The following is a 27588-nucleotide window of genomic DNA, read 5'->3' as shown; positions in this document are numbered from 1 at the left end:
TAAATGGCACCAAAAAGTCAACCAGCCTTATTTTAAATATGCCATTAACTATTTTGTTAACGTTCAAGCTCGAAATATATGTTAAAAACATAGATCAAGTTAATATAATTGGGTTTTTAAGTACATATTTCAAACAGCGCGCTAAAATATCAAATAATAATCCCATTCTGTTAATGTACAGAAATTGTAACTGCACTTCCAAATGCAAAAAATAAATCCCTGCTGTTAGTGCTGTAGAGTGAGGAGCGCAAGTGTTAGCTAATGAGTACATTTTGCACTGCAGCTAGTTATCGATAGTTATCGTTTGCCATTGTAGCACTACCCCAGCTGTTTGCATAAAATACCCCAGAATTTTGCAACACTTGCATGTCAAGCGTAAAAGAAAAAATTTCTTTGTGCAATTTATAAAAACATTTCGTGTGCTTAGCAAATTAAATAAAAAGACGTGTGTGTTAATAGCAACAGCAGCCGGCAACAACTGAATACAACAGCAGCAGTCGAAAATAGTTGCAAACAACACAATGCCCGTGTGCTGCAAAGCGCCTGCTGTAGCATATCCAATGGGCAGCAGAACTGAAAATGGTGAGTAAAATAAATTTTAATGCGAAGCCAAACATTGAGTATTACCAATCATCTATATATTTAATTGTGAAATTTTGTACATTTGGTTGAATTACTTGTCCGATAAGCCCGTTGCATACCGTTCATATTCCGCTGCATAAGTTGTTTGCAGGCGCTGCAATTTATCCAGGTACATGTCGGCCATAAGCCGGCAGCGGCTGCCCGTCTTGGTGCGATTGCCGTAGCTGAGCATCAGATCCCGTTGTTCGGGTCGGCTCGGCACAATGGATGCACTTTCGGGCATCTTTGCCTTCTCTTTCGCCTGCTTGGGCAGAATGTCGAACATTATGTTGTATGTGGTTGTATAATTGTTGACCATGTCCTCGTCCAACTTGAAGCACAATTGCGACGATCGATTGCATTTGAAGTTGTGCAGCGATTCGTTGCGCGCCCCCAGAAATTGCCGCTTCGTTTGACTGGGCTCCTCCAGCGTATGAGGCGGCACGTAGCTATCCTGTGCCTCTGATTTGTGCCGTATGCAGGCATCCACTCGGTTCAGTCCTGGCGTCACGCAATTATTCAACTCTTGACTGCCCAGACGCAATTCCTGCCAATTGGCGAGCAGCACATCCTTGCAATAGGTCCTGCAGATGCGCTCATCAATATACGAACCCCTCGGGGCGGTACTGAACATTTCCCAATTAGATGGTACGAATGGATTGTTACCGAATACTAACTTTAACCAGAAATCTCTGAATTTTCATCCAAATACATCTGCAACTATAAAACGTACACAAACCAAAAGCATTAAAAAAAAAAAAAAAAGATTATAAAATTGATCTGTTTGTTCTGTAAACACACATAACTAACTGAATTTAATAATATTTTGGAGCTTTGGGCTGTAGACATAGAGTTGCCCTACATTTTGCTGTCATTTTGTTGGCAGAGTTTTGTTTTTTGAAAAGGTGGCAGCACTGGTCAACTGACTAATTTACCTTGTGGCAATTCTGTCAAGCTTAAATTTCTTATTCTGTTGTACGCCATTTGCAATTTCCATAAGGATCCTTGATTATTTTTGAAGGATTTGTTTGTCATAGTTGAAGCGTTGCCAGACCATTTTACTATTTTCTTACAAAGCCAAACTGAGTCTATACAAGATTCCTTATAAAGTATGCTAACTCTACGTCATTCTATGATCATTTATCATTATGATATTAACATATGTCTATGCTCATATTTAGTTTTCATATCAAACGCATATAATACTATAATTCTCTACATAGTTTAGTCTTCCTTCTAGTTTTCTAACATTTGTTGTAATTTTAGAAATATATTTGTTTGGGTTCGAAAATAGATCGAGGAATGGATCGCAATGCGTTTCTGTGCGCCATTGTTGGCGTTTTTCGAGTGGGTTTTTATTGAAAATCTATTTCGTATGTGAGACAAACGAGCGACAGACTAAGTGACCGACCGACCAACCGACCGATCGACGGACTAGGCCGCCAGGCAGGGCTCTCAGTTCGCATTCGTTGCGTTGCGATCATGTCGTCTGTGTTGTTATTTTATCATGTACCCTGGACGTATTGAGTAGTGTTTAATGGGTAGAGTATATTGATTTAGTTAAATTTGATTTTCAGTAAAACTTGTTGTCGACTATATTTGGGCGTATCTAAAAACAAATCGATAAATATCGATAATAACTTGTTACTAATTATACATTTGTATGATATGTTATGGTATGTGTGGTATGGTAGAGTATGGTATGATAGGGTATGGACTTAGGTAACCGAAACGAAGTATACGCTACTCAATATATATTTCTTCTACAGAGTATCTAGCTAATCTATGCTAGTTTCTATTGCCTTTAAACTTTCCTCTTTTGTTGGGATTTTTTTTTTTTTTTTTTTTTTTTTTTTTTTTTTTTTTTTTTTTGTTGAAATAGCCCGGGCAATGGGATTTACTTTTGGCTAGCTCAGTGCATAGCTATGCTAAACACATAAGTTTATATATATTTATATCTGTATCTTTGTATCGTCGATATTTATTCTGAATGTAACTAAAACAGACAGCACGCGTTGCATGCATCGAGTGTGTTGTTATTGTTGCTGTTGTTGTTATTATTGTTGTTGCTATTTGAGATGATGCTATAAACGAAATGTCGTCGTCATCTCGATTTGTTATGGTTCATTCTATTGATTGTTGTTGTTGTTGCTGTTTATGTTGTTGTTAATTGTTGTTTCGATCGTTGGTGTTGTTTTTGTTGATATTCCGCTCGGTTTCGCTTCGCTTCGTTGTGTTTCTGTTTCTGTTTACAAAAATTCACAATTTTTACTTGAACGTAAATTTTTTTTTTTGTGCCTTGCAGAAATGTTGAGAATTTGTTTGAATTAATTTATGAGTTTTTTCACGCTGTTTTATTTTATTTGCTATACTTTGTATGCAATGCATCTAGTATTTTCACTTTATATACATATATATATAGCTTAATGAATCTGTGATAAGATCTTTGATTTGGCTCAGCTCCCAGGGCGCACAGAAGAAAAACACGTCTGCGTATTCTATTTTGATGGGGCCCCAGGCAAAAGGAGCAGCTGCCTCTTTGCATAATTCATAACTCCTTGTTGGAATAGGGGTGGGGGTAATGGTGGTGCTAGTGTGGGTCAGCAAGGGGTCACAGACAAAAGCAGCAGCAATCAAATGCGACCTCATGTTGCCCCCTTGTGTATGCAACAAGAATTTTGTTTGCTACCTGCGGCAATAGAAATACTTGAGTGAAGCCCGCTCTTACGCTACGGGCCAACACGCCTATGCCAGTGTTGGAAAACGAAAGAATAAAATGTCAAGAGCGCAAGAAATGTATGTAAATAATTTAATAAACTTAGAGCGAAGTGGTATGAAGTCTATAAGCATTTGAAATGGCAAAAGCTAAAATTGTTTTTTATTTAAGCTTTAAAAGTTGTAAAACTTTGCTCTACATTCTGATCTCTGTGATGGACATGCTGATATACCTCAATATCTTAACTACTTCTGCTTGTTTCTAATGATAAATATACAGTTCTATATCAAGAAACCCTTAACATAAAGAGCTCTGTATAAGAAATGGAATAAAACAATTCCTATACTGAAACAGATCTTTGACTTGAGAATCCTTTAAGTTACATGTAATTTCCATTTCTTCTATTTTTTATTTTCATAGACAAACTTGAAACATAATTCTTAAATAATTTAATTTTCCGATTTAAGCTCGCCTTAAGTTTCAGTTCATGCAATCGTCGCAGGACATCTTTGAGTCAACTAAACGGCGCAGTTGTCAGTCGCTCGATTCATATGCTTGTCTGAATGTGCTTAGCTGGCGTTTTATGCTCTTTGAGAGCATGACAGGACCGCAGCATGCGTTGCCGTTGCCGTTGCCGTTGCCTGCTTGTTGCCGTTGACTGGTGCCTCCTCTGCTTCGAGCAGCCCGCACATTTCATCTTGTGTCAGCTAAAAAACAAGGCAACATGATTACAAGCCAGCCTTTGCCACACAGGATGAAGCTGAGCCACGCGCTTGCCTCTCATATAAGCTGCATAATCTTGGTGTTGGGTGAGTGGGGGGCGTGGCAAGGCTTGTGGCTGTGACTGTGTGTGGGTGGAGGGCGTGTGGAGGGAGATTTATGCTTTCAGCCTGTACACGCGCCGCGCTTAAAGTGAATGCGGCTCTTGTCTGCTGTGTCTCTCTTGTCTGGGTCAAGCGTTAAAGTACAACAGAAAACAACAACACCAACAACAACAAGAAAAAGCAGCAGCAGTAGAAGTAGCAGTAGGTGCTTGCTTGCTCTTGTCCTTGCTGTTAACACCTTTCATGGCCGACAAATTAATTAAAGTGCCCCCCACAGGCGCTTTGTCATAAAACATTTAGCATTTTAATTGCGTCATAAAAGCAGGAAAAGGATTTGGTGGCCTTTGGCATTTGTCAGCTAATTAGATGAGATTAGTTAGCTGCGTCTATCTGCGTCTACATTAATTGAAGTCAATTTCTTGGCTCACAGCGACACTTAAATGCCACACCTACTCGAAGGCGTCGACGACGACGGGAAGTGTTAAACGCAGCATCCTTGCCTTTCATACACGCCTGACACTTGGCCTCGAAACGCAATGCATTGCGCTTTTAAGCTCACACGTGCGACAGACACTTGTCAACTCACTCACTCACACATTATCTCACTGACAGGCGCACACTCTCTTTACCACACACACAAGCGCACACATACAAACACAGTCGCTCTCTCTCTCGCTCTGTCTACGTTGACCCAAATAAGATGTCGTAATTGCAACAAGGCGCGACACTCACGACATTCACTCAGACACTCACATACGTAGAATTACGTTTACGTTACGTTTACATATTACGAGAGCCGAGCAACAGTCGTCGCAAGTTGCCATCTTTACTTATACGCTCTCTTTAGCTTACGCTCCTTCTCACTCTCTCTCTCTCTAATGAGCGCGCGCTCCATGTAAACAATAGAAACAGCCGAATCAAAGCTGACGGCTTTAAAGTGCCAGCAGCGTCGGCGTTCCGTTTAATTCCATTGTTCCGTTTTGGTAGTCTGTGCATACATTATTTACTGCGACGCATTTGTACACACATAGGATGTTCCCCACCTCCTCAGATGCTGCGTCGTTGCTTGTTTATGTTTAATGATTCGTGTGTATAGCTAATCGCTGCGACTTCGCTTCAATTGCTTTTCAATTTGCATTTAATGGCTGCAATCGTGGCTTATTGTAATGCACGTTCTGTTGCATACTTTGAAGCTGCAATTGCGCGCTGCTTCTCCCGTTCTCTCTCGCTCTCTCTATCTATCTATTGCTCTGTTGTCGAATCTAGGGCACGGCGTGCTCAGTGCAAATCCTTTAACTACTCAATCATGGCACATATTGAGGTTTTGTCTATAGTCACGGTAACTGACAATGAAATCCTCTCGCACACACACACACACACGTACCGAGCTTATACATAGATTGCGTTTCTGTAATGCACTGTGACAGCTGAAAGTAGAGATTCCTCCCCCTTCCAATTAAAGACGCAAGTGCTTCTTCAATTTTACAGTTATTTACAGTTATTCGTAAAAGCTTTTTTATTGCCCATCTCGATTGATAAAATGCCATCAAAATTGGATGAAAACTCGCAGCATCGAGAGCAAACTTAATTTGCGAACCATAATTGAGAGAGCGATGGATGCATTTAAAACGGGATCTGAATTTTTCCAAAGGCATTTGACCATTTTAATTGAATTGCTGCAACAAATATTGAACTAGAATATTTTGTTGACTATTTTTTTAGATAGTTTTTAAATCGAATTTGTGCGATTGATTGCATTTCAAATGCAAAGTTGAATCGAAGGAAAAACTTTTATTTTTTTTGCTGACATGGCAACTTTTCTCTATATAGAGATTATTTAATTTTATAGGATTTTATTTTTTTTAAATAATTGAATTTATACGTTTCATTCTTAATAAACTTAGTACTAAAACTTTACTGTTACTTCATAATTTGGTGGTTAATACCACAGATCGTAATACTAAAATCCTATCCTTTCACTCTCGGAAAAGAAGATACATTTATTTCATACGCCTCTGAGTTTCATGAATAATTACTTTTAATTCTGAAATATGCTATTGAGCTTATATGGGTACTAGAAAAGCATAAAGTTTGATTGCACGCATACAAACAAATTCTTCGATAAACAATCCTGTTTGGCACACGCACACATATACATATATACATATAGGCACATGCAGGCATATATAGAGGCTACTCCAAGGTCTTGTCATGGCCTGCTTGGAAGCCAAACGATGTGTAGATAGGCAAAGATGATGCCCAGCAACAACTACAACAACTGCACAAAATACACGCACGCAGGAAGGACAACACAGCGATGTGAAATGCCACCCCAAAAGCAAATCGTGCGCATTTTGGCTCTGGGGCATAATACACTAAAGTAAGCAAGAAGAGACAAGGAGTAAAAGACAAAGACAGAGGGAGAGAGAGAGAGAGAGAGAGTAAAGGTAATGACTGTTAGCGGGTCGCGGGGGCCACATGCTTTAACCTGTTTTTTCGCAAAGCTTTTACGCACTCCGACTCGATTTCTAGCTAGAAAGAGATGAAAGAGAGACAGAGAGAGAGAGTGCTCTTACCTTGCCACCCTTTTGGCTTGTGCATAAAGCACAAATAGAGCAGAGAGTGAGCGTGCACACAAGAGAGAGAGAGAGAGTATGTTTGTGTGTGTGTGTGCCCCAGCCTGAGTGATGCTTTTGCTTTTCTGACGGCCTTTTCGCGTGCGGTGGCCCAGTATCCATTCGGTCGTGTTCCCATAATGTCTGCCAGCGGAGCGCAGCGCTCGTCTCCGTCGTCCTATTCGTCGCAGCCGTCGTCAACTTTGTCATTGTCATCAGCAGCAGCAGCAGCAGCAGCAGCAGTAGCAGCAGTAGTAGAAGCAGAAGCAGCAGCAGAGGAGCAGCAGCTTAAAAATACATTTTCACAATGAAGCAAACGGGCGAAGGCAAGAGAAAAATGAATTAGTTTGCGTTGATGAAGCTAAAAACAAATACGAATATATCGAGCATACAAAAATACAACAAAATACAGTTCGGAAAATAGTGTGGAAACATACACACGCACACACAAACGCACCATCATGAAAATGGCACGCGCGTAGCAATTAATAAAACAGCAACAACATAAGAAAAACGAAAGCAGGAGACATTAAATAGTGCGTGCAGCGTATATCATATATCTCTATATATACATATATACATATGTATATATATAGACATGTATATATGCACATTCTTTTCTGTGTATGCAGGAAAAGGAAGCCCGGCGCAGTGCTTAAATATATATACATATATATATATAAAGTGCAAAGCAGAAAACCCGTGCAAAGCAAAGCAGGAAAATATTTTGTGTTGTGCGGCGCGATTTTCCACAGTTTTCGTTTTTGTTTTGTGATTTTTTGTCGTGTGAAAAATGCTAGCGGAATTTTCATTTAAAATTTGACGATTTCTTTCGCTGTGCCCTTTTTTTCATTTCTTTTTTGCATTGACTTTTTGGTGTATTATACATACACAGCGTTACACACGTTTTTCACACAACAAACTCACACTCACACATACACATGCATAGGCGCGCATACACGCGTTCGTTTCAATTTCATGTCGCGCTCGTGTCGATGTTCGTGTGTGCTCGCCCCATAGCCGAGTCGTCGTTTGGCGCTCTTCGTTGTTGTTCTTAGCTGTAAATTGTTAGCGTTTGCGAAGCCCTGTAAAATTATTAGCCCTAGCTAAACGACGCAGTTTTTTTTCTCTCTTCATCCATCGAAATAGTTGTAGCATAAACAAACAATAACTGTATAGATTGTTAGGCATTTCGCTCGAACAATGCAACGCGGCAAACTTCCTGTTGGCTCACATTTAATAGAAATGCACGCATTATCTGCACGTACTCTCTCTCTCTCTCGTCTCAATTACTCTCTCCCACGCAAGCGCAGGCGTTCAGAAAGCTCGCTCTCTTTACAACACTAAAGAAATAAATTGGAAAAAAAAGAAACGTCGACAGCCGCAACACAATTTCGAGTACAGCGTGTGGCCTGTGCCAAAGCTTTTTGAGTGTGTTGAGACGGCGACGGCGACAGCGACAGCTGCTGTAAACAGTTGACATGGGACGAAACGGGAGCAGAGAATTGGAATAGCTGTGAACGGGGCAACACTGAGCCACATGCATTCCGGCCAAAGTTTTCGTTTTCCGCGTCTTTTTCTTCTTCGCCTGTCACTGCAATGGGCAAATGTTATTTCTTTTGCTATTCGGGTGACTTGTGCTTCACATTCATTTTCTTGGCTGTTTGTGCCACATGGCGTATGCGTGTTTGTTATTATGGTCGACTACGTCATCCATTTATCACCTGTATTCGCGTCTTATTTTTGCCCTCTACTCTGTGCCATGCGATTCTCCAAATCATGCTGGCGTTTCGCGGGTATTTCCCAAACACACAAATGCAAAGAAAACAAATATATATATATAAGTATAAGAAAATAAGGAACGGTATGATGAGGGGTTGGGGCTTAGACTTAAGAGTAGAGCATGGAAACGAGGAATGAGAATCCATTTGTGTGCCTTTTTGACTTGTTCATATTTCGCATTTACGTTTTATGGTCGCCCAATGCAACTCTTTTGTTTGTTTGTTCAGCGTCTCAGAATTGGATTTGCTTTGAGTGGAAAGCCTATGTAAACAGTTCGATCAAATCGTTAATAATTTCATCTGTGTTTAATGAAAGGCAAAAGAGATTGAGATTCGTTCGATTTTAATTGACTTTTAAGGTAAATTTTTGATTGAAGTTTTTTCAGCCTTTGGAAAATTATAATTTCACTTCCTCTTCTCTGGTTATTGAATTTAGGTTGTGCTTCCCATAAGTTTTCGCGCTTCTTCCTTATCTTTTAGATCTAGAGCTATTTAACCTTCATTTTATCGTTCAACAACCCTCTAAAGGATTTGCACCCTAAACTAAGAAAAAAGAAGAAGAAAAGAAGAAGAATTAGAAAACTTGTAGCAATCAAAAATTAGCATAATTATGACAACGAACTCGCTGGAAGGAATAATAATAACAAAAACAACTGGTCAAAGACTCCACAGTGAAAGAAGAGATATATAAGTAAAGAGGGCAAGAAAGACTGAGCAAGAAAAAGAGAGAGAGAGGCGAAGTTCGTTATGTGTGCAGAAAGCATCCCTTGGCCGTTGTATGCGGCGCTTTTAGTTCATATCCTGGAGCAGGCAAAGGCACACGCATTTCAATTACACTGCTCTCGACGCTTTTGAATATCAAAATAAATCGTAAACAAGGTCACATTCCATGTGCGAGTATCTACGTGTGTGTGTGTGCGTATATGTGTGTGTGCTACACAGATACATACACGAAAAAGTTCGCGCTCTCTGAAAAGTTTTGAATCGGTCAACTTTATTCAATCCACTACTCAACTTGCAGCAAAATGTGTGCCACAAACAACAAATCAAAGAAATTCTCACATAACCTGAACTACTCCATAGACAACAGAAAGTGAAGAACAAATAAGAAATACAAAACAACAAAAGGAAAATAAGAAAATAAGAAAATAAGTAAATAAATAAATAAATAAAGAAGAATAATCAACGGAAAGAAAATAAAATTCAAGCAGAAATAATTAAGAATCACAACCAAAAGAAAAGCTTTAACTAAATAATATTTTTAAAGTATACAACTATACATAAACTCTAAGGACTAGTTATAAATGACTTAGCTGTAAGCTTTAAGGACAAAAGCCCCTAATAATAATTCTAATTGAGAAAACGTCGCAAAGTGCAGAGACCAACAGAAATAAACTAATTACCTAAAGGCAGTTTGTGATTCTCGGTGATATGGTGTAAATGTGATAAACAACGTTATAAAAACTTTTAATGCAATTACAAAAATAAAATAAAAAAGTAAAAACAATAACTACAACAAAAATCTCAATAAATTGTGTTTTCGATTCTACATTTTTTGGTTTTAAATAATTTTTTACAAAAATATAAAAAATACCAAAAAAAAAAAAAAAAACAAAAACAACTAAATAATCAACAACAACAATAACTATACTTATACTATATACACACATATATTATATATATTTAAACTAGACTAAACTAAGCCTTGTCTCTATAAGCGAGTATAAAATCTAAATTATTAACTAACTTTAGTCGCACAAACTATAATAATAATAATTAAAGAAAAAAATAACTAAAAACCATTTAAAAACCTGTGCCATAGGCAGCTCAAAAAGAAAAACAGCCGTAGACAGATCCTTTTTTAAAAAAATATTCTATTAACTGCACTGCCGGCATATTTTTGGACAACAAAAAATATGATTTTACTCCTGAAATTATAAAGAAATTTAATATAAAAAGCAACTCGGAATAAATACGTACAAACATATATATAAAAGAAAAACTCTAATCGTACGCAAAGATTCTTATGAAACCAACCAAAAAGACAAAATCAACAACAACAAGAACAACTAAAAGAAGTTGGAGCATTCAACAAAATGCAATAGTTTTTCTCACTCGCAAAGGTAAAGAGCAATGAAAAACAAATTGAATTAGTATTAAATGTAGAAATAAAAGGTATTCAATTCAATATTAAGAGTGGTATTTGTATTACTATACTATAAAGTTTACTTCATACAATACAAAGTTAAAGTTTACTTCATTCATACTATACAATATTTTCTATCTGGGTGCTCCTAGATATTAGTGTCCTATAATTGGTGAATTTTATGCCATTGTCATACGCAATATTCGTTGCCATTTCCCCAATATCTGTGTATTAATATTATATGAAGTAGCCTGGTGGATTTGTTTTTTGTTTGTATATTATACCATTTATATAGATTTATCCATCATAAATATCTCTTTTATTGGGAATAATATACCATTTTTGAATATTTGTAGTATGATAAGCTTTTAGATAAAATAGTATAAAATATATATATTAACTACAAATATGACCTTCGATATAGTTCGTCCAGAGACTTACCAGGGACTCGAACCCAAACGATGATTGTTCACCAGCCTTGCGCCAAGTACCTTCTCTGACTTCATCTGTCAGACTCTATATTGCTAATCGCATTCTTCCCGTTTATCGGAGTCATGGCAACTCTATGCAAAGGACATAACTAGCCGTCTCGCTTTCACTCAGCAACAGCTATAGTTGTCTCCATCTGAATGACAGCAATTTTTTAACTGTCCACTGAGCTGTCAGTTTATCTCTAAAAGAACTGCAGCAAGCTAGCAAGACATAGGAGCTAAACTAAAATTTAGACATATCCAAGTATTTATATCAAAGTATAATATATTTTATTGCTATAATACATACACTGGACCCCAAAAAAGTATTTATATATGTGTATTACATACTCTTCAATATATTTATATTATTTTCAGTGAAATTCTGTCCACACAACTTCCATAATTTATATTAATACATTTGTCTTTCTTTTTTTTTTTTGCTTTTTGCAGTACATTTTACATAAACTGTGATTATGAGTTCCACAAAATCTCAAGTAGCCCTCGCTACAAATATTCCAACCAACTTAGCCTCCGCCTCAGCCACCTCCACTGCGGCCACCGCCGTTGTTGTTGTCGCCGCCGTTGCCAGCAACAATTCTGCGACGTCACCAGCATCTGCAACTGCAACTGCACCTGCAGGAGCAACAACAACAGCTGCAGCAGCAGCAGCACCAACTACAAGTGCAACAGCAGCCGTGACGTCATCAACAGCAGCAGCAGCAACAACAGCAACCAGCAACAGCAACAGCAACAGTAACAACAACACCAACAATACCAACTGCAACGAGGAGCAATCGAACGCTTCCAATTTGGGGCGTCAAAACAGTTTTGGCAATAGACGCGTAAGTAAACAAAATCATAAATATATATATATATGTATATGTATATGGAACTATATAGTTATCAAGAGATATGTACATATATATAATGCATATATAAATGGGTCAGTAACAGTTACACAGCGCGTGTATCCATTTACCGCTGAGAGTCTGCCTCTCTCTCTCTCTCTCTCTGTCTCGCTCTCTTGACTCTCTGCACGTGCAGCAGCCATGAACTGGAATTGGTCCGTGCAAAAAAGATACACGCCCAAAAACTGCACAGAACTGGGTCAGGTCAGGTTAACACAATGCATTGAGGGGGGAGATGGGACGTTGGGTCGGCGGGTCGGCGGGTCGGCGGGTCGTCGGGTGTTGTCCTGCAGTTTTCTAGGAATTGGTCTATTGGAAAACTCGATTTGCTGGAAATTCCCAAATTGAAGTGAATGTCAAAGTATTGCATTGAAAATGGCTTTTTGATTGCTGCCCTGGACAAGTGCTTTTCCAATTACAAGCGGAGTTCAAGGTTTATGTGGGTTGCCGGGCGCCTGGGCGCTGGACAAATGGGCCAAGTGTGTGTATGTTGTGTGTGTGGCATATGTTGGGGCCACAGTTCAATTTCAGTTGTTTCTAATTTGTATTTAACCATCCAGGCGACCAATGAAAACAATGCCAAAGCATTTTTGGTTGAGCAGCTGCTGCTGCTGCTGCTGCTTGGACTCTGCCTGCCAAGGTCGATTTATTGATTTTTCCCGCCAACTGATGACGTTCGCGGAAGTTGGCCAACACGAAGTTCGCAGTCTGCACTTTGATTATTCAAATCTGGCCAATTTAAATTATAAGCGAGCAAGAAAATCGTAGTAAACTGCTAGCAACGCCAATTTTCTGACCTTGTTTCAGCTATTGACAGTTAGCTAGATTTGTGGTTAGCAAAGTCTGCCGACTGGGGCTAAGTAGTTATTGTAGGGGCAGGACAGCGTGACTGTTAAGCTTACAAGTTGATGGAGTGATTTGTATGCCATATCTATGCTATCACTCCAGACATAGTGAAGTACAATAGAAAATATATCCATTTTGACAGTTCGTAGAAGCAATTAACTTAGCTATAATCAATATTTTCTTTACTTGCTTCCAAGCAATTCGATTAGGCGCATTATAGTTCTGAGAACAAGCCCTATTAAATAGACCTTAGATTAAGAAAAATTTAGTTTCTATAACGCATATTACAAATAAATATTAAACTAAACAAGATTTTCATTGAGAGAACTTCAAGACAAATATATAATTTTGAATAGGCATTGAAACAGACAAGGCTGTATAAAAATATTTATTTATTATTTTTTTTTAAATTCATCATCAATCTATGTATATACATTATATTGTCTAAGAATTCTTCTGCTATAGCAAGATTAAAATGCCCTCAACTGTAGCTTTTCAATACTCGAAAGATTACTTGTACTTGTGACCGATGACTTGTTTGAAGCAAAATGCAATAACAAAAGAATTTATATTTAGAAATCAAAAAGTATACATAATAGATATATACATATATTTAAAATATATATGCCAGTATATAGTTTTATAATTAAATTTCTGCTAATTAATATAAGAACAAGTTGTAGACAAAAATGCTGTCAGCTGTAAAATTTATAAATGATTGCCAACAGTATAAATTAAAGTATATAGGAGATGCATTATACTGATATATATTGTATATACTTTATATCATATGCATACTTTGATTTAATCACTGCTAAATTGTATGCTCAAAGAGGGGAGTATGATGGGTGTTTATATTGGCCCTCAGAGTGTGTGCTCATCGCTTTGACTTTGACATTGGCAGTTGGCTTTATTGCTTTTGCTTTTGCTTTGGGTTTTCTGCTTTGTGCGACGTCACTTGATGGGGCTTGGTGGATTGAGAGCTCAAGTAGCAGCTGTCTTCTGAGCTAAATTCACTGACAAAAATTCACTGATTAATGATGTGCGATAGGCTGGAGTTGAGTGTGAATATAAAAATCAATGCGGCATTGGGACCAGAGGGGAGGGAAAGTGGAAAAACCAAACGAATTATCTAGTTAAGTGAATAAGTGACTAACGGACTAAACGATTGGCCGATTGACCAACTGACTGAGCGAGTGTGCGACTGATTGACTGACTGACTGGCTTATTGACTAACTGATATGGCTGTGTTGTCCTTCAGCGTTTGTTTAAATGTCAAATGGCAGCCCAGGCTATGAAGCGATTTATGTGGCTGGCACGGCAACAGTCGCAAGGCTAGCATGGGCAGTGAACGACTAAGAAATGCCCTGTAGTTACAGAGACAAATGAAAGAACATGAAGAAATGTGAAGAGAGTCTAAGACAAAATTTTGCATAAAGTAATATTAAATTTTGTTTTTATTTGTTATATTTGTTGATTTAACACTTTAGTGTAAGTTTTGTCAACATTTTTTTTATAAACGGAGCTTTATATGAAACACATTTTTGGGAAAATTTTGTTTTAAACCAATAACTAAAAAATATCTGAGAAATTCATTTGCATCTAGTGAATATTAAAATATATATGAATATAAAAAAAAATTAATAAAATATTAAAAATGTCTTCAGACTGTTCAAAATCTAGGATAGACATTCATATACCAGTTCACTTCCATAGCTAGGCTTTACGCATATTAACCTAGCTAACCTTGAAGTCAAGTTTATTAGAACTTACGCTTGGTCACAAAAAAAAAAAAAGTATCTACTGGGTATCTTAAGACTATAGCAAATCAGGCATTGATTTTCTGTTGCCCCCCACAACAGATTCGCCCCTGTGCCGTTGCCTTCTTTGGGCACATGTGTGGGGATCGTTAACGTCGCCTGGGCGCTGGCATTTGTTTAACATTTTAATGAGCCAACAATTGCATCATGTCGAGCAACGTCATCGCAACGTAGAGCTGACTGGCTTCAGTGGGCTGGCTCTTTAGGTTGCCCTCCTCGCTGTGTTGTGCTGTCCTTTGCTTTCCCTTCTTTTCCTTTCGTTCGGTCTGTCAACTTTGGCATTCAATTGGTGGCTAATTTGAAACTAATTGCTTTCGCTCTCTCCTCATTTTTCTCGACTCCAATGAACCGAACACAGGGCAACATGAAGGGCAAACATCTTACACGCAGCCATGCCATGCGCGAGTCTACGTCGCCGCCACGCACGCCAACGCCGCGAGGCGCCGCCGAGCAGCAACAACACCCCAGCGATGCTCATGAGCACAACAACAGTAACAGCAACAGTAACAACAACAACAATGCCATATTAAGCAACAACAACAATAGCAATATAAACACCAATAGCAAAGCACAATCAACTGGACGCGGCAATTCGCCGCTGATGGAAACGCCCGCTGTGATTGTTACTAGTCAGCAGCAGCAACACTTGCAACAGCAACAGCAGCAGCAGCCGCCGCTGAATGTGCCGCTGCGTGATGAGTCCGAGTTTCCCAAGTTGTCGCCGCCCAAGAAATCTGGAGCTGGCCATCACAATCGCACCAACAGCAACGGCAGCTCGGGCATTGAGTACAACAACAACAGCAGCAGCAACAATAACAACAACAACAGCAGCAACAGTGGCAAAAAGTATGTGGTGGACTTGAAATCCAATGGACTGGAAAAGCATCACAACAACAACAACAGCGGCAGCAACAACAACAGCAACAACAATGGCAACAGTCAGAATTCCTCCACGCTGTTGTACAACTCAGGCATGAATTATAAGGCTGCCGAGCGCCATGAGCGCCACGAACGCCACGAAATGTCCAGCCAGAATAGCAATCTCAGCAACAGCAACCACGAGGAGGAGCAATATCATTATGAGCGCGGCACGGGCGGCGGTGGCAAGAAGCATCGCGCCAACAACACCAATGCAAAGGGCTCCAAGCCCCGTTTGAAGAACCTAACGGGCAGCTCGTCCAATAGCATTGATGCCGGTGGTGCTGGTGGTGGTGGCGGCGGCGGCGGTGGCGGTGGCAATGGCAACTGTGGTGGCAATGGTCAAACGCTTGGCTGCAACTCCAACAATTCGAGCAACAACACATCAGGCTTTATATCGCGCGGTAATTATCAGCATCCAGATTATGTGGATGCTGGCCATCCCTTGTGCATAGCTCAATTCATTGATTCTAGTCTTTCATCAATCAGAGAACTCAAGCGAACAATATACGGATTTTGGTGGCACCGATCTGTTGACCTTCTTCCGGGACACGCTCAACAAGAATCCAAAGGATCGAAACTATCTGCTGAAGATTGAAAAGGATTTGATAGACTTTGTGCAGGAAAAGGGGTGAGTATATATCGACATTGTCAAAGTATATTACTTATCTATCTCTGCATTATAGTCGGGGCTGTGAGTATCGCTTTCCGTCGTCGTCTTCGTATAATCGCATGCTAATCCATCGCACGGCTGCCTTCTTTGGCATGGATCACAATGTGGACTCCGAGACGCAACAGTGTGTGATCGTGGCCGTTACCAAGGGCACACGCATACCAGAGGTAAGCTATATGCTAGAGAATATCACCATATAGCTATATATAAACTCCTCTTACTGCCCACAGATTCGCTTCAAGTCTCTGGTGCGTGGCGATCATCGTGAGGATGGGCGCAAGTCAATTCTAAAGCGCGATACGCACAGCTTCGATGAGGTGCGCCAGTCGCCGTATCTCTGTCCGGAGCGTCTGATGCTCGATCGCAAGGCCAAGAGCTTTGAGGAGCGCGAGGAGAACTATGATCGTGCACGCAGTCGCATCTTTAATCGCACATCACAGCAGGATGGCTACGATGAGGATTGCTATGGCGGTGGTCCTGGCGGCGGCAACGGTGGCTGGCACAATGCAGTCGAGCAGCAGCAGCAGCAGCAGCAACAGCAGCAGCAACAACAACAGCAGCAGCAGCCGCCTCGACCCAAACGTCCCAATGGCAAAATGCTGCAAATGCAGAATGTAAGTTGACTCACTTCGCTGACTAATAATAAACTAGCTAAACTAATTGCTGTTGTCCTTGATTAGTCAACGGAGTCACGTGATGGAGGCGGCATGCGTTCCGGTGGTGCTGTGCCCAAGTCCCACAACTTTGGCAACTACGGTGGGCCGCCGAGCACTGGCGGACCCGGTGGCGGCTCGCTACCACGCGGCGATTCGACCAATTCAAGCAAGAGCGGACGCGGCAGCAACTTTGCCAAGCAGGACTCGACTGGCAGCACCAGCACACCCTGGCGCCTGTCGCCCTCGAGCAGCGGGTGAGTAGTCTTCCAAGTACTTTGCATTAGATTTGATTTTAGATTCAACCCAGCCCCTACCATACCCTATACGCTCGCTCTCTCTTTCTCTCTATGAATATATATATATATATATATATTTATTTATCTTTAACAAACAAAACTTTTTGAAGAAAAACTGTTGTTAAAATTGCCAAAAACATTTTTGTATGCCACCCAAAAAAAAAAAAAAAAAATCCTACATATACAAAAAAATAAATGTATCCAGCTACAAGACGCGCACTCAATCCGTGCGCTCCGATTCCGTAACGCCCTCGCCCACCGGCTACGGCAGCGATAGACAGACGCCGGAGTACAGCCAGCCGACGGCGCAGGTCAATTCCAATCGGGGCATGGCCTCGTTTCTGCAGCATGCAGCGACGCCACCACCACCACAACAACAACCATCATCAACAACAACAGCAATTGCAACGACAACGGCAACAACGTCCTGCACTCCAGAGTCGTCGGCATCAGCATCGGGACTCGTCTGGGCCGTCACAGACATTTCGAGTGTGCCAATTGGCAGCGTCCTCATTGATCCGCAAACCCTCCAACCAATTCTCAATGCAGACGGGTAATTTACAAAAACCGAAAACACACAAAACCAAAAAAAAAAAAAAAAAAACAAAAAAACTAAATGCAAAACAACATAAAAATAATTGTGCAGCCAATTGTTATAAACGCAATGCTTTGTTTTTCTTTAATATTCTTTACTAATTGTTCATTAATTGTATAAAAACAATTTTCCAAGTGCTTCAGTATGAGATCATTTAAGAAACTTTCAATTAATTTATGATCAAAGACTTTGTTATATACATTATGTTGAATCACTTTGTTGTTCTGCTTTTGTCAGTCTGCTTACTAGATGAGGTTTTATATTTAATGAAAAAAAGATGTAAAATATTAAGCAATTTTTGTTAAAACTTTTCTTGTTCAAGTTTATTTCAGTCTTCATAAATGTCTTCCGTCTCGCTTGCTTAGTTAGGGCATTTTGCAGTTCGGCATGCCGAAGCCTAATTTTTCCTCCTTCTCATATATAATAATACCCAATGTGTTAGCTAAGCAAAGTCTAACTTAACTGAATTCAAAATGTTTCTGATTATTTTAATCTTTAATTTTTTGTTAATTTTAGTATTTTTTTTTTTTTTTTTTGCATACCTGTTAAATATTTAATATATACTTACATTATATTAATGGCATTTCGATGCGCTACTTTCAACTTGTTGATGTTGTTTTTGTAAATTATCTGCCTTAAAATCAAAATCAAAATCAAATCACAGGCTCGCTCTCGCTCAAATTTATTTTGACTGAGAGTTGGCTCAATCAATCACTCAACTCAGCAGTCACTCGCTCTCACCATGTCACCTGTACAGTGCCCTCACACACACGCCCACACTCAGCTGCTCTCACATTTCTCGCTCAGCTCTCTCATCTATATATATTCAGCTTGCTGCCGTTGTCTCTGTCAAACGACGTTAACAAGCAGTTAAACTAGCTGTCAAATTTGCCGTCTGCCAGTGTTGTCGTCTAATTGTTGTTCGTTTTAATTGCATTGCATCATTCTCTCTCTCTCTCTCTCTAACTCTCTCTCACACACACACTCTCTCTGTCTCGCATTTGTTGTTGTTGTTTTTGCATTAATTTATACGCCATCAATGTTATATATATATAAATCAATCAAAAGAGAATGTCTGTCGCTGCCGTCGCCTTCACTGCGCACTCTATTCGCAAAACTGTGGCAACCCTGACAACTACTGTACTCTTCCTTTTAATATGCTCTAACAGACACGCGCGACAACCAAATATTTGTTTTAATTTTATTATTATTATTTTTTTTTTTTTTTGCATGCAATGAGCGAGCATCCAAAAACACATTGCAAATCGCCGCATTGTAAATATTTGTGCACTAATTGTTGTCCTTTGTCTGCTTGCAGCTCCATTTACCACTATGACCCGTCCAACTTGCCGCCCAACCAGGCGCTGCAGCATGGAGGCAACAGTGGCGGCCAGAACTATCAGTCGAGCGGCAACTCTGGCGGCAACTATGCCTCGTATCGCAAGTCTTCGCCACATCAGCCGCAGCAGCAGCAACAACAGCAGCAGCAACAACAACAGCAGCAGCAGCAACAACAACAGCAGCAGCAACAACAGCCGCAACAACAACAGCAGCAGCAGCAGCCGATATATAGCGCTGAACTATCCTGCAGCTCCACGGAAAGCTATGCCGAGGAGGTGCAATCACCGGGCATGGACTGCTCCGATAGCTACGAGAGCTATCAGAATGAGCCGCAGCAGATGCAGTCGCTCTGCGAGTCGGGCAGCGGCAAGGGCGACGAGTGTGATAGTCTGTCCAGTGCCACGGCCTGCCTGAGCATCACGACCTCGACGTCCACCAAGAACTATGATCGCATCGAGGTGCAGAAGTATAAGAATCAGGCAACCAGTCCCAACATACCAGCCTGCTGTGCCGCTGAAAAGGAGCTCGAGCAGCAGCAGCAGCAGCAACAACAGCAGCAGCAGCAACAACAACATCAGCAGCAGCAACAACAGCAACAATTGCAGTTGCAGGACCAGGAAACGGAAACCGCTAGTGTGTCATCGCCGCAGGAGTTGCCAGCTAGCCAAACGCCGCTGCCAGTGGCCGCAGTTCCATTGAACTGCGATGCCCAATCGCTGTCGCCCAGCACCACGCCCTACAGCCAGTGCGAGATGAAGCCAGCCAGCCAGAGCCAAGCTCAGGCCGTTGCCGAGGAGCCCAAGACGACCAGCTGGACGTACACGCAAAGCTATCAGGCAGCCGATGGCTCCACCGTCTTTCATACCACTACCACGCCCAATGGCGCGGCGCCCTATTGCGCCACCACATATCAGCAAGGGGTGAGTAGATTTAAGTAGCAGTCAAACTAACTAACTGACTAACCTGATTCGGTTATTTTCGCAGCCCGATGGCAGCATCTATGCTGTGCCCCAGGGCATGGTGTATGCGGCGTATCCACAGCCAACGGTTAGTGGCGCTGCCTCGCAGCCGCTCTTCCAGCTGACGAGCAGCAGTCAGCCGACGCAGGCGATATTCGCCTCACAGGAGGCTGGCGAGCTGCCCGGCGGCACCTACATGATACCTGTCTTCGATCCGGCACAGCAGCAGCGCGACGGTATAATACCCGCCCAGGCCATATACCAGACGCCGGCTGGCCCAGCCACGGCTGTGATGCCAATGGCCACCGCCACCTATCCGGCAGCCCAGTTTGCTGCCGCCGCTCCCAATGGTGCGCCCATCTATCAGGGGCCGTTGATCTACTCCAGCGATCCGTCTGGTGCGCCGCTGCAGCAGCTGCCCATGGCCACGTACCCCATTGGCTATCCGTATCATTATTATCATCCCATACCCTACTACACTCTACCCCAGCAGGCAGTCGCTGCCACGCCCATGGTGGCAACTGCTGCGGCTGGCCAGCCTCCGCCCGCCGGGCAGCCGACGGTGCAGGCCCAAGCGCAAGCGCAGGCCCAGGCCCAGGCTGCAGCTCAGCTGAATCTCGCAACTGCCACAGCGGCTGGTCCGCCCACGGTAGCTGGCGGCCAGCAGACCACCAATGGCCACCTCATCACCACTGGCGGCAACGGCGGCAACAACAGCGGCGGCTATATGGGCGGTGGGCGTGTGAAGCGAACCCCTGGCGGCGGCTCGATACACTACAATGCCAGCTATCCGTCAGCAGCGACGGCAGCTGGCCATGCCACTGCGGCACATCATCCGGGCGCCGGCTCCGCGCAGCTGATCGCCACGACGCCCGGCGCCAGCACAACGACATATCATGCGCTGCCCACGCTAACGCTGGCGCATGGCGGCGCGGGGGCCAACACAGATCTCAATGCTGCTGCGGCTGCTGCGGCCGCTGCCGGTGCGCATGTGTATGCGGTGCCAGCGCAGCATGCCACGGCGCTGATACCAACCAACATATTCCCCTATGCGCCCGGCCAGGCGGGCGCCCAGCCGGCGGGGCCGCATAATGCGGTGCTCCAGCAGCAGCAGCAACAGCAGCAGCAGCCACCACCACCGCCGCCGCCGTCAGCGGCTCAGCACACGGCACCACATCACGCTCTCATCACAGCCGCACCGTTCTACCCGGCAGCCAGCGGCGCCATGGATGTGGCCGCCTCTCAGTCGGCGCCGAGCACGCCAGCGGCGCCGGGTCGCCAGGCACCGCTGTTCAGCACTCCACCCGCACCGAATGTCGCTGGCAGCGCCAACAGCACTGGCGGTGCCATCTCGGGCGCCGGTGGCTCGGGCTACCACAGCAACAGCACCACGCCCCACTACTACCACAGCCAGAGCAGCAACGACGGCGGCTACGGCACGCCCTACGAGAAGCGCAACAACAACACAAGTGGGCTGGGCTCGACTGCGCCCAGCGTCGGCCGCAAATCCTACCATCCGGGTGGCTACAATCCGCGCCACTCGCTGCCGCTGGGCGGCATGCCAACGAGCGCCAAGACGCCGCTGCTCAACTCGAACAACGAGCCGACGCCGCGTGCCTCGCCCAGCAGCGTTAACCTGGGTGGACCGTCGACATCGTCGAGCTATCATCATGCCGCACACCGTGGACCGCCGCATGGACTGGGCAAGCGGGAGAATAAGCCCACGCAGCTGCCACTGATCAGCGGACCACCGCCCAGTTATGCGCCCACGACAAGCAGTCCAGCTGGAGGAGCCGGAGGCGGTGGCAACATTAGCTACGAGACGAAGCCACCAGTGCGTCTGAATGCAGCCGCTGCCAGCTTCCGTAGCCAGAAGACGATCAATGCGGACTTCAGGCGCAGCGTCTCGCAGCGCAACTCGCCGAGCGCCAATGGCAACAACGGCGGCGGCAGCCACGAGAGCAGCAACAACTCGCCCAACAGTATTGCAGGCGGCGGTGGCGGCAGCAGCAGCAACAACAGCAACAACAACAGCAGCAGCGCCGCCAATACGCCCAATGCCACCAGTGCACCACCCACCACCAGCCTGGGCACCCAGTACATCGTGGTGGATCCATCGACGGGCGCCGCAATGAACGCCTCGCCGCCGTCGCTCTATCTGAGTGGCGGTGGTGGCAACGCTGGCGGCGGCAGCGGTGCCGGACCGCGTGCCTCGCACATTCCAGCCCAGCTGCACCATCCGGCCGGAGCGGCAGCAGCGGAGGCGGCTGCAGCAGCAGCCAACAGCCAGCAGGCCACAGCGGTGCTCAGCGGTGTGGCGGCCCTCGGTGGCTACAATCCGAACGGGGCGTCCAGCGTCTACATCAAGTATGGCCAGACATACTTTGCGCATGTGAGTGGACTGAAGAATTTCTGTACGGAATGTTTTATACTCACATCTCTCTCTCTCTTTTTCCCTCTCTCTAGCCCTCGGTGGCCTTGCCCAACAGTCGACGTTCGCCCTCGAGCGATATCCGGCCGCAAATGGCGCAGGTAACCGGCATGTATCCCGCCACAATGATGATACAAGGTGAGAGGGGATCCTATCAGAGCACGAAATCCAAATGGGGCAAGCGTAAAAAGTGGGGCAAGCAAGCAAGTTATATGTCAAGAAAATAAGAAGATGAAGAAACCATAGGGTTAAATGTAAGAATTGGCGTAAGTCGAAGTAGCATTGGAATCACATAGATAAAAGTAAAATTAGAAACGTGTCTAAACTGAGTAATTGTAATCAGTACATTCAGAAAGAGTTGGTAACTGTATATAGTTCTATATATATATATATATAATCATCTATTCCACTTTGATTAATATATTTCCCTTAACTCTCTGCAGCACCTCCACGTCATCCAAGTCGTCATCCCAATCCGAACTACAAGGGCTCGCGTCCGCGGTAAATCTAGCCTAACTGCTAAATCTGAACAACTGGCGGATAGTGAGAGATAGCAACAAGCAGGAAAAGAAGATGAGGAAGAAATAGAAGAACTACATAAACATAACGGCATACCTAAGATAAATATAAATAGCAACCTAATCTAGTGGAACATAATGTAGTTGACAAAAAAAAAAGAGAAAAAAAAACACAAAAAAAGTAAAACGAATGAAACGAAAAGTGAAAGAGTGAAGAACGATGATGAAGTAGATGAACATGATGTAACAGAGCATAGGAGCAAAGGGCAGCAGCAGAAGCAGAAACAGAGCAGACTGAAGATGGGAGGGTGCAGCAGCTAACGGGACTGCAAGCTTAATGCAACAAAGTGTTGAAACAAACTTCCGCAGGCAAAAATGAAATTAATAATAATACTAATTGAAAATGCTAACTAGCTCTAGTTAAGGAATTTTGCTTTAGCTACGACAACATAAGCAACATCAACAACAACATCAACAGGAAAAGCTGTATATTTTGTGCCATTAAAAATAGTCTTTAAAAATCAGTAAACATATATATATAGATATATATATATATATATATGTATATAAGTCGAGTACCGGAGAAGCAATAAGTGAACACATCGACGGCTACACTAGAACGAAACGATCCTGACAAAGAACAACCAACTAGACTTAACTAGAGAATACGCTATTCTATGATTGCTATTGCCTAAAGACTGACAGCTTTTGGTCCGATCGATCGCTTTACTATATATATTTATATATATATATATATATATACATATATATGTATATATTTATATACCTCAAAATTCTTTGTCCTCTTGCTTTGGTGTGTTTAATTGAATGCGTTTTAATTACATTAGAAATCTCAACCAAAAGTAAAGCAATGAAAAAAGAAGAAGAAGAAAACTACAACTGGACATGACACCGACTACATGGATACGCTACAAACCCCGAACTGACGACTGCTGTCACTTGAATCTTTATAAACATTTTCTGTTTGGTTTTTCTTTCTGTTGCTGTGGGTGTGGCTTGTACTGTATAGATATATATTTATATATATATATACTTATTTTGTACTGCAAAATTTGTAATTCGTAAAGCTCTGCGAGTTAATCTCAGTAACTCTCGAAAGAAAAAAACACATCAAAATCTGTTTCAAAATCAATATAATTTTGTTATTGAATAAATTTATATATTCATTTATATATATAACTATTACAACTAATCTGATGATATAATTTTTGTGAAACTTTTTTATTTAAATTTTGGAAATTTTCCTCATCATATTTAGAATTGAATTCTTACGTTTATTATTATTTTTCTGATTATCATTTCTGTTCCTTATGGCAAAGAAGCTGCAAATAAAAGTTTAATTTTTTCGTTATTTAAACATAAGTGAAATAATAAAAAATAAAAACAAACATACTGAAATAAAATAAAATACATATAGAGAAAAATTAAGAAATCCAAATTGAGAAATGAGAAAGTAAATTTGCGGTACGTAAGAGCCAAGCAGCTATACATTTATTGTTAAACAAAATAATTAGCTTAGCTTATAAATTACCATTTAATATATAATACATATAGGTAACTGAAAAACAAAAAACCAGAAAAACTAAATAAAAAAGAAAAACAAAAGAAAATTTGATTATGTTCAAGTTGTGTTTGGAATTTTGTTGAATTTACTATAAATTTGTTTCATCAAATTTTTTATTTTTTTTACTTTCTTTGGTTATTTTTGTACAACGAAACCGCAGCTCGATAATTTTGTATTGGACAACTCGAATAGATCACTGAGAGAACAACTACATGTCTAAATGTACATAACAATAATTTACAACAACAACAACAAAATAAAAACCAAAGCCTAAATGCGACTAAACTCTTAGCATATAAGTAGCTTAGGACTATGAACTAATGGAGTTTCCAGAAATTCGCTGGAAACATTTTAGAACATTAACCTCTACCATATAGAGTACTTCCAGCATATGCCCATTTATCAGAGACGATTTCTGTTTCACCTTCGATTCATGCATTGCAATTCTTATGAAACTCACACGCAGACACCTAATAAACACACAGAATTAAGAATAGCTTTCAGAAAGTGCGCTAAACAGATTTAAATGCTTACATAACCATTTATTATACATAGTAATAGATATAGATATATATATATACATATACATATATACCTATATAAAGGCAATACGAGATATTATAAACGCAAAACGTACCAAATAAGTTAGTGAAAGAAAAAAAAAACTGCTCAAGTTAAGAAAGCGAATAAGCAAGTAAAACCAATATACTCCCCGTTACACTTGGTGAACGAGTATCTGGGGGTCAAACGTATTGTACCACACACACACTCTCACACTCATACACACACATACACTCAGAACATACACAAAAAAGAGAAAACGCTTTGTTGGCTAGTCCCGTAACCAGGTAGTTAGACAGTCGGTTAGAGTTTAGCTAGAGTTGGATGAGTATTCGCAGGTTGGTCTACTGATTAGAACCAGAACAAATATCGAACAATTTGCTCCTGTTGTGCAATTCTTTGTTAACTGCTCTGTTTGTTATACAAAATAAAAAAAAATAATGTTGAGAGTAAAGTTGAGGTTGTCGTTAAGATTGGAAAATAGAGAGGAAAGGTTAGAGTGGGAGTGGGATAGGGCGAGAGAGCGCAAGGATAACCAGTAACAAGATTAGGCATAGAATATGGGAAATAAAAAAAAAACAAAAACCAAACAAATATAAGACCCTTGAGGGGTAATATGTTATACAATATTATTATTACATCATGATTAATCTAATGATAAAACGCATCGTAATTATAATTATACAACAACAACAACTCGAACAAACAGCACGCAAAGTACTCGTAATATTGATAAAAATGAGATAAAGACAAAGACGGAGTTTTTACCGACGAGAATTACGATATTGATAATTATGATGATATAAAAACAAAAAACAAAAAAAAAAAAAAAAAGGAAAAAAAAAACAAAAATAAATAAAATGTATTTATTTATTTTAATTTATATATACACTAGAGAGTTATTACAAATATATATATACATAATGTATAAGGCAAAAAAAAAAAAAACAACTGAGATTGATTTCAATTAGCTACGAGCTAGAGAGGTGGGCTCGAAAAGTATGGGGAATTTCGAACTCTCGCGCCTGGATCTAACTATTTTGCAATTGGAGCTATTCCAAAAATACCAAGGAATTGGTATGCAAATTTTGGCTAAGGACATGACACAATCAATCCCAGATCTGTGCTCTAGCAAGTATTTCTTATTACCGAAATGGGATACTGGATAATGGATCGCATTATAGGATCGCTACGGTTCAAGAGCTGAAGACGGCATTGAAGGACACGGGATTACAAAATGATTACTTGAAGTGGTTCGAGGACTTTTTAAAATTATAGGACTTTTATATAAATTATATATTATATACATATTTTATTTTTTATAGATATATAAATATGTCATATTTATATTTAAAGATATTTTTCAGACTACCCCTTGCAATTTTATATTATTAATATTATTATATTCTACATATGCAAAACTCTTTCAACTCTAAAAACTTAATAAATTTTGACAGCAAACGGAGTTGTCTATAAACGGGTTTTACCCATGGCAATCGGAGCTCAGTAAATACGTATCAAACCATCAGCAACCCTTAAAGGACCTTCAAGCTGTTTAACCGCAAGTACCAGACACTGTAATGGGGCATACTTATGGCATAACTCATAAATTACGGCTGAGTAAACAGGACAATTGCTCATATGATTTATTGCTTATGAAAACGCATTGGACGTCGCTCAAGGCTATGAGCGACTCGGCCATTTATGAAGTCCACTGTGGGGGCACATGTTAGCATTGAGCATATGGAAACAGGTCAGGCAAATAGATACAGAAATAATACAACAAAACAAAGAGATAAAGGTGGATAGGCGTATGCAAACATCGTAGTGGGTTAGGGTAAGAAAATGCAGGAGAATTTATGAAGAGACACGAACTGCAGACAATATATGGCCGATATGCGCTATAGATGATATGATAAGGTCATTGTAACCTTTCACAGGATCCTTGACGTCTTCATAACACGCGCGATTGAGCCACAAAAGAGAAGAGCTCAAAAGTCAAAGGCAATATTTTTGTTCTTCTTCTTCAACAAATTACTTTGAAATTTCGTTAAAGGTTACGTTACCGTATCTTGCCAGGGCGATCAAGTTGGAGTCGACGGACCACATTCTGGGTCAACCATAAATCTGCCAAGAGAGGGCCAGAAAACCCAAGCAGCGACAGGTTGCAGCTCAATAAAGAGTCAAATAAATATAATATGGTCTAAGAGAAATGTGTGTATAAAAAGGGATATGAGTATATTTAGGGTTCGATTGCAGCACAGGTAGATATCAACCTGTTTTCGACAACAGACAGTAGAAAGAG

General features: G+C 41.4%; 2 protein-coding genes across 14 annotated transcripts; one reads left to right on the top strand and one right to left on the bottom strand.

Moving 5' to 3' along the window:
- Window positions 1-252: 252 nt before the first annotated feature.
- On the top strand, window positions 253-26170 carry enc (R3H domain containing protein encore). Of its 13 annotated transcripts, none has more exons than XM_089466731.1 (13): window positions 253-582; window positions 9579-10680; window positions 11627-12018; window positions 15109-16072; window positions 16143-16299; window positions 16355-16508; window positions 16572-16955; window positions 17022-17251; window positions 17499-17846; window positions 19207-20149; window positions 20214-22580; window positions 22655-22873; window positions 23063-26170. In XM_089466731.1, the coding sequence occupies exons 3-12, from the start codon at window positions 11650-11652 to the stop codon at window positions 22844-22846; spliced, it is 6108 nt and encodes a 2035-aa protein (XP_089322857.1). In that variant the 5' UTR covers window positions 253-582; window positions 9579-10680; window positions 11627-11649; the 3' UTR covers window positions 22847-22873; window positions 23063-26170. The 13 variants fall into 13 exon arrangements, with proteins under 13 accessions (XP_089322857.1, XP_089322860.1, XP_089322855.1 ...); XM_089466729.1 differs by lacking the exon at window positions 253-582 and adding an exon at window positions 6875-7102; XM_089466730.1 differs by lacking the exon at window positions 253-582 and adding an exon at window positions 6875-7102 and having other exon boundaries at window positions 22655-22885.
- LOC108612237 (uncharacterized) lies at window positions 617-1452 on the bottom strand. Its single transcript, XM_018005115.2, has one exon. The coding sequence runs from the start codon at window positions 1253-1255 to the stop codon at window positions 674-676; it is 582 nt and encodes a 193-aa protein (XP_017860604.1). The 5' UTR covers window positions 1256-1452; the 3' UTR covers window positions 617-673.
- Window positions 26171-27588: the final 1418 nt, after the last annotated feature.

Source organism: Drosophila arizonae, chromosome 4 (assembly GCF_054131065.1).
Source record: "Drosophila arizonae isolate 15081-1271.41 chromosome 4, UAZ_ARI_1.0, whole genome shotgun sequence".
NCBI lineage: Eukaryota > Metazoa > Arthropoda > Insecta > Diptera > Drosophilidae > Drosophila > Drosophila arizonae.
The sequence above is the reverse complement of the archived record's forward strand: the minus strand, read 5'-3'. Positions and strand labels throughout refer to the sequence as shown.

Bases quoted from the DNA above. Each gene is read 5' to 3' on its own strand.
- enc (XM_089466734.1), top strand. From the start codon at position 11,650: ATGAGTTCCACAAAATCTCAAGTAGCCCTCGCTACAAATATTCCAACC. The intron at 16,509-16,571 runs GTAAGCTATATG...TACTGCCCACAG, and splicing joins AGGGCACACGCATACCAGAG to ATTCGCTTCAAGTCTCTGGT. The intron at 17,252-17,498 runs GTGAGTAGTCTT...AAATGTATCCAG, and splicing joins CTGTCGCCCTCGAGCAGCGG to CTACAAGACGCGCACTCAAT.
- LOC108612237 (XM_018005115.2), bottom strand. From the start codon at position 1,255: ATGTTCAGTACCGCCCCGAGGGGTTCGTATATTGATGAGCGCATCTGC.